The 7,137-nt window shown below is 37.3% G+C and overlaps 1 protein-coding gene and 1 long non-coding RNA gene across 2 annotated transcripts in view; both read right to left on the bottom strand.

Moving 5' to 3' along the window:
• Positions 1–1,660: 1,660 nt before the first annotated feature.
• On the bottom strand, positions 1,661–3,429 carry LOC128203595 (uncharacterized). Its single transcript, XR_008255983.1, has 3 exons — positions 3,301–3,429; positions 2,359–2,529; positions 1,661–1,709 (listed from the first exon to the last, which is right to left on the bottom strand). It is a non-coding gene; the product is annotated as an uncharacterized LOC128203595 (long non-coding RNA).
• Positions 3,430–3,450: 21 nt separating this feature from the next.
• LOC128203594 (macrophage mannose receptor 1-like) overlaps positions 3,451–7,137 on the bottom strand; it is an 11,549-nt gene continuing 7,862 nt past the window's right edge. Inside the window, exons 9-12 of the mRNA XM_052905084.1 lie at positions 7,114–7,137; positions 6,588–6,734; positions 3,758–3,844; positions 3,451–3,569 (exon numbers count right to left, since the gene is read on the bottom strand). The exon at positions 7,114–7,137 is cut by the window's right edge and continues 264 nt beyond it. Coding sequence (XP_052761044.1) covers positions 3,508–3,569; positions 3,758–3,844; positions 6,588–6,734; positions 7,114–7,137 — 320 coding nt within the window. The 3' untranslated portion in view covers positions 3,451–3,507. The remainder of the gene's footprint in view (positions 3,570–3,757; positions 3,845–6,587; positions 6,735–7,113) is intronic.

The raw sequence follows: 7,137 nt of genomic DNA, 5'->3' as shown, positions 1-7,137 counted from the left end.
AGCATTTTGGACGTAGTAATGGTTACAAAACAACGCGACAACGATGCTTGGCGAATGGATTGAGCGTACGGACAAAACAAGTGTATATGTGACCCTATAGGAACGTAAAAGGGACTGACGAGATCAGTCAATGATGACGACTTGGGTCTTTATCCTTCAGCCGGAAAACGACCCGTCTACAAGCGAATAAAACTGATCACTTACAGTAAGAGTTATTGAATATCTATGTATTGTATTGTATTGAATGCATTTTTGACCTATGAACTATTTTATTCAGCAAACGGCAACCAGTGTGATTTGGCCATACATACATGAACCATTCAATGTAATTTGTTTGATGCATTAATCAGAGTGTATTGATAAATCTGTATAAAATATTTTAACTGAACCAGGAGTTAATAAAAAAGTTGGAGAACTATTTACAAGCCCCCGTGGGAATATGACAGTCTACGTTATCGGTGATTAATATGTGTGCGATGGGCGTCTCGAGGGCTGCCGGGTATGCAAAAAGGGGGTCAAAAACAATGGAAAAAAAACAACAACGAATGAGAAATAAGAAAATAAGCATTAAGAAAGCAAACATAGATGTTGATTTCAGTGTTAGATCTTAATTCAGGAGTGGCGAATCATCTTCACCTTTTAAACTGCCGAAACAGTGCTTTTAGCACACGCTATTTTACAAGCAAGTTTGTTCACATGACACGAAATAAATTGGAAAACGTGAGAGGGTGCCGGATCATAATTGCCAGATATGTCTTTTACTGTGTACTCTATGCCATATTCGTTAAATACGTATTAAATATTAGAGTTATCTATTAATAGTGCAACCGCTTTAATAGTTCATTTATTTGTTTTAACACTCGACTTTTTGCCTAGATGTATATGATCGTTTTTGTTTCTTCATTTTATTTTCGTTATACGTTTATCTAATCGTTTCTTATCTTTATATGACAGGTATGTCTTTATCCAATCAATGAAAATGAATGACGAAGCAAAGTAATATGGTTGAAACTGTTAATGACTATACCACGACAGAATTTGTAAATGGTGTTTAATTAATATTATTATTTTAAGTTATTTCTAAACTTCCTGTTATAACTAGTAACAAGGCTGCTAAGGGTAGCATGTACAGTTGTGTTTGCAAACGGTATCATGGTGTCAGCCGGTGGCGTGTTTGTGAGTCGGCGCACCTGATGTAGATATTGACTAATGTTGACTGATCTTGATTGCATTCTTCTCGCTTATATAGTTCCTTTTGCTTGGAATATCTTGTTATGTTAGAAATATCTGATACGTACTTGAGAAATGTAAATTAAGTAAGATATTCATGAACTAGTTTTAACCACAACTAACGCATGTTTCGATAAATGCTCCATTATGCAGCCACCCCGATATGTATTGATAATTATATTCTGGTTCATGTGTGATGTATCTCTGTTGATTGTACGTTGTGTGTTTGTTAGATCTTTGCCTTGTAAATTTCAGGGTCTTTATCTACGTGCTTGTTCCTGTAGTTTATATGTGTTGTTAAAACATCTTCGTCATTACTGTGAACGGAGGGACGTTAAGGTACACTGTATAAGAACTGCAATACTAGTATGTAAAACACATGGATATAAAACTTATGTTTTATTAGCTCTTTGTAATAACAATAAACCGTGTTGTAACGTAAGTTCATTTCCCAATGATTGATCCGGAAGTCTGTATCCCTGAAATACAAACATTAACATGTAAGGGAATTGTAAAGTATATAATGTTATATATTTCTGATGTTTTGCAGAGATTTGTCAGTAAAACAAAAATGATGTTTCATTTTTCAAATAGTCAAAATATCAATTTGATATTTCTCACTGTTTCTAAATATAAGCCCACTCTCACATTCAAACGAATGTCATAGAGCACAGGCCTGGGACAAAATTTTAACGCCGTCATTTCCGAAATGACGTTCTGTTCGCAAACAATATGTTGCTTGACTGCAAACCGAGATTTTGATTATAAATCGCTACAACGAGTGGATTATTTTGGATGATAAATACTGCTAACAAAAATATATACAATTAAAAAGACAGCTAGGAGCTTATATAAGTGGCCGTCGGGTCAATTTCTTAGATAACAGTACTAATGCACCTTAAAGATCACCAGGTATGTCGGCTCGAATCAACGACCACCTTGGGAAAAGGTCAATCCATATACCACTAAGCATGTTCACCCTTTTACCAATACTAAATGAAATTACAAACACCAACATATTATTTGACCTCTATAACAATTGTTTATAAGCGAGGTCATCCAAATGTCCTCGACGGCTGGACAACATGAGTTATATCCGCCCACATCATTTATGCTACTAATACTTACTGTATTCACAAATGCCAACATGTTTCACGACCATTCCATTCTGCCACCCACAAGGCACGTCGTCCCAGTGTCCGCCTCGTTGTGGAAACATGACGACACAGTCCTCATCATATCTACCAACAATGTTGTCCACGTGTCCTCGTATCCAGTGCAAGTAGTTTACTGATTCGCCTAGTAACAAAATCATCCTTATATAAAAGTGTGCGATCAATGCCCTCAGTAGAAGTCTGCTACAAAACACGAATATAGTTTTGATGTGCTTGCAACCTGGTTCGACATTGTAACTGACATGTCGTTGTAACAGTTTCCACCTTGGGAATTGAAGATATAGGCATTACACAATAACATGAGCGAATAATATCATGACTTATATCAACAACTACAGAAACAAGCTAAGTTTCGAAAATTTAAACACAATAGACCCCGTTTAGTGACACAGGTTTAACACCATTATAACCAAGAAAACCAAATTTTGAAAATACTGAATTGTATACTTAACTTTTGTAATTTTTAAGTATTGAATTCCAAATATAAGAAATCAGGTATATTGACTGGCCGATGCATGAAACGGGAGTCTGTTAAGTTCTTAACAGTTGATGAATAGAGGCTAGAATCATAACCACTACTTAAAATCCATTTCAAAACTTGTGTTTGAAGAGATGGTCGTCTTTCATGGGAGTGTCAGAAATAGTGTCCACGACCAAAATGAGGGTGTAAACCCGCCAAAAAGTACATAATTTACAATTACATTTATACCAATTCTACCATTTAATATTTGACTTTTGATTTTGTGGTTATCATTTTGAACTTGCAAATATATGTACTTGCTAGAACAATTATTTTTATTTTTTCTATTTTAGAGAAAAGGTAAGGTGACCATCACTGTGTATGTTATTCGCCTTCCTTCTTGCAAACCATCACACTGTGAAACAAACATCTAACCTGAAGTCCAGTGCATGTGCCCCTCTGTCTGCCTATCATTTAGACCAATCCAGACATCAGGAGAACCATGACGAAGGAGAAATTGCTGGATGAAAATTTCTTCCTGCTGTCCACTTATTTGGACTAAGTGTCCACCTCCATCGTTTCTGCATACGACCATGTTACCTCGGTGTTAAGTAACTCGTAGCAGCTGTGGCCGTGTTGGGCCTACACAGTTCCGTATTGGTCGGAAAAAGATCTTACACTGCTAGGGCATAAACGTGTACTTCCTAAAATTGATAGACACTTTTGAAAGGATGTATAATTGAAGAAGTTACCCATATATTTGTTTACTTTGATACGCAGTTGAGAATACCTATGTGTTTACAAAAGAAAGAAATGCATCGAGCCCCCTTTTAGACTCTTTAATAATTTAACTAAACATAAAATACACTTTTTATTATCTTTTTCGACATACCATCGCTAAACATTGAGCCAATCGGAATATCTGTAATGACTGTGGTAGGCCGAGTTGTTGATGTTGTTTGGTATTTTGAGTGACCTCCTGCATACATAAAACATAAAGCACGACAACGTTAACATCTTATATAATATTTGTGTAACATACCTTGCAATCAGAAGTTTGCGAATCTTCAAAAATGAAATAATGCGAGCTGTATCAAATATTCAAATATATTACATGTTAACGAACAAAAGTAGATGTTTTGTTTATTTTGTGCATGATAGAGTAAAACAACACATGATTTTATTGTATTACTTAGCTCAAGATATCAACCTTAGGACCAAATTGCTTCATTTGGATTGCTGGATTGGCTAAAACTGCAGTCCAAAAACCAGGTCTATGATAGTAGTATCGCAATGTCACTTTATCGTAATCCTATTGTCGCGTTATAGTTATCGTAAAGTCGCTTTATCATTATCGTACTGTCGCATTATAGTTATCGTAAAGTCGCGTGATTTCCTATCGAACTGTTTCATCTTCATCGTACTGTCGCGTTATATTAATCCTATAGTCGCGTTATCATTATCGTACTGTCGCGTGAAAGTTATCGTACAGTCGCGTTATCATCATCGTATTGTAGCGTTATAGTTATCGCATAGTCGCGTTATCATCATCGTACTGTAGCCTATAGTTATCGTATAGTCGCGATATCATCATCGTACTGTATCGTTATAGTTATCGTAAAAGCGCGTTATCATCATCGTACTGTAGCCTATAGTTATCGTATAGTCGCGATATCATCATCGTACTGTATCGTTATAGTTATCGTAAAAGCGCGTTATCATCATCGTACTGTAGCCTATAGTTATCGTATAGTCGCGTTATCATCATCGTACTGTCGCCTATAGTTATCGTATAGTCGCGTTATCATCATCGTACTGTATCGTTATAGTTATCGTATAGTCGGGTTATGATCATCGGACTGTCGCGTAATAGTTATCGTATAGTCGGGTTATCATCATCGTACTGTATCGTTATAGTTATCGTATAGTCGGGTTATCATCATCGTACTGTATCGTTATAGTTATCGTATAGTCGCGTTATCATCATCGTACTGTATCGTTATAGTTATCGTATAGTCGGGTTATCATCATCGTACTGTAGCCTATAGTTATCGTATAGTCGCGATATCATCATCGTACTGTATCGTTATAGTTATCGTAAAAGCGCGTTATCATCATCGTACTGTAGCCTATAGTTATCGTATAGTCGCGTTATCATCATCGTACTGTCGCGTAATAGTTATCGTATAGTCGGGTTATCATCATCGTACTGTATCGTTATAGTTATCGTATAGTCGGGTTATGATCATCGGACTGTCGCGTAATAGTTATCGTATAGTCGGGTTATCATCATCGTACTGTATCGTTATAGTTATCGTATAGTCGGGTTATCATCATCGTACTGTATCGTTATAGTTATCGTATAGTCGCGTTATCATCATCGTGCCGTCGCGTTACGGTTCGTATAGTCGGGTTATCATCATCGTACTGTATCGTTATAGTTATCGTATAGTCGCGTTATCATCATCGTACTGTATCGTTATAGTTATCGTATAGTCGGGTTATCATCATCGTACTGTATCGTTATAGTTATCGTATAGTCGGGTTATCATCATCGTACTGTATCGTTATAGTTATCGTATAGTCGGGTTATGATCATCGGACTGTCGCGTAATAGTTATCGTATAGTCGGGTTATCATCATCGTACTGTCGCGTTATAGTTAATCGTATAGTCGCGTTATCACCATGGGACTGTCGCGTTATAGTTATCGTATAGTCGCGTTATCATCATCGTGCCGTCGCGTTATAGTTAACGAATAGTCGCGTTATCATCATCGTACTGTCGCGTTATAGTTAACTAATAGTCGCGTTATCATCATTGGGCTGTAGCATAATAGTTATCGTATAGTCGGGTTATCATCATCGTACTGTCGCGTTTTAGTTATCGTACTGTCGTTTTATCATCATCGTATTGTCGCGTTATAGTCATCGTACAGTCGCGATATCATCGTACTGTAGCGTTATAGTTAACGAATAGTCGCGTTATCATCGTACTGTAGCGGTATGGTTATCGTATAGTCGCGTTATCATCGTACTGTAGCGTTATAATTAACGAATTGTCGCGTTATCATCATCGTACTGTAGCGTTATAGTTATCGTATAGTCGCGTTATCATCATCGTACTGTCGCGTTAACGTTATCGTACAGTCGCGTTATAATCATCGTAATGTCGCATTATAGTTATCGTTTAGTCGCGTTATCATCTTCGTACTGTCGCGTTATATTTTACGTATAGTCGCGTTATAGTTACCGTTTAGTCGTTTTATCATCATCGTAATGTCGCATTATAGTTATCGTATAGTCGCGTTATCACCATCGTACTGTCGCGTTATAGTTAACGTATAGTCGCGTTATCACCATCGTACTGTCGCGTTATAGTTAACGTATAGTCGCGTTATCACCATCGTACTGTAGCGTTATAGTTAACGTATAGTCGCGATATCATCATCGTACTGTAGCGTTATAGTTATCGTATAGTCGCGTTATCACCATCGTACTGTCGCGTTATAGTTAACGTATAGTCGCGTTATCACCATCGTACTGTCGCGTTATAGTTAACGTATAGTCGCGATATCATCATCGTACTGTAGCGTTATAGTTATCGTATAGTCGCGTTATCACCATCGTACTGTCGCGTTATAGTTATCCTACCATCGCCTTATCACCATCGTACCATCTAAAGAAATTCTGTAAGAATTTAAATGTTCAGTGCATCACATACCAAACTGGCAAATATAGCCATGCATTTGCGCGCAGGGTTTATCCTCCCAAGCACCTTCCGGAGTAGAAGCCATCATGACAACACAGTCCTCGCCGTCGTTATAACCGACAAAGCCGTTGTGCCAAAGTGTGTAGGACAACTTTTCGCCTGCAAGGAGGTGGAGAAATCATAGTAAACTGAGATTTGTTTAACATGTTTAACCAATCGGCTTCCATTTGAGCCTGTGTGGGGATTTGCTCGTACACACTTGTACTGGTGTTTTACCAGGGAACGGTTTCGAGCATCATTATAAAGCTGTCTGAACAATCGGCCTACAAAATTAAAAAAAAATCATTGAAATTTTACCGCTATTATCTGCCTTAACCTAAGTAAAACAATTTCTTTCGGATAAATGATACACCGAAATTGCTTATATTGTGCTTTACTCGGCAATCTTCAACAGCGATCGACAGATCGAGAATTTTATTCATCATGCAGTTAGAAAGAAATAAAAGTGTGAAGAAATTTTTGAAAAAAGTACTCTCACCTGATACCCAGCTAAAGTAGCCTT

Source organism: Mya arenaria, chromosome 9 (genome assembly GCF_026914265.1).
Source record: "Mya arenaria isolate MELC-2E11 chromosome 9, ASM2691426v1".
Taxonomy (NCBI): Eukaryota; Metazoa; Mollusca; class Bivalvia; order Myida; family Myidae; genus Mya; species Mya arenaria.
This window is presented reverse-complemented; position numbering and strand designations above follow the sequence as displayed.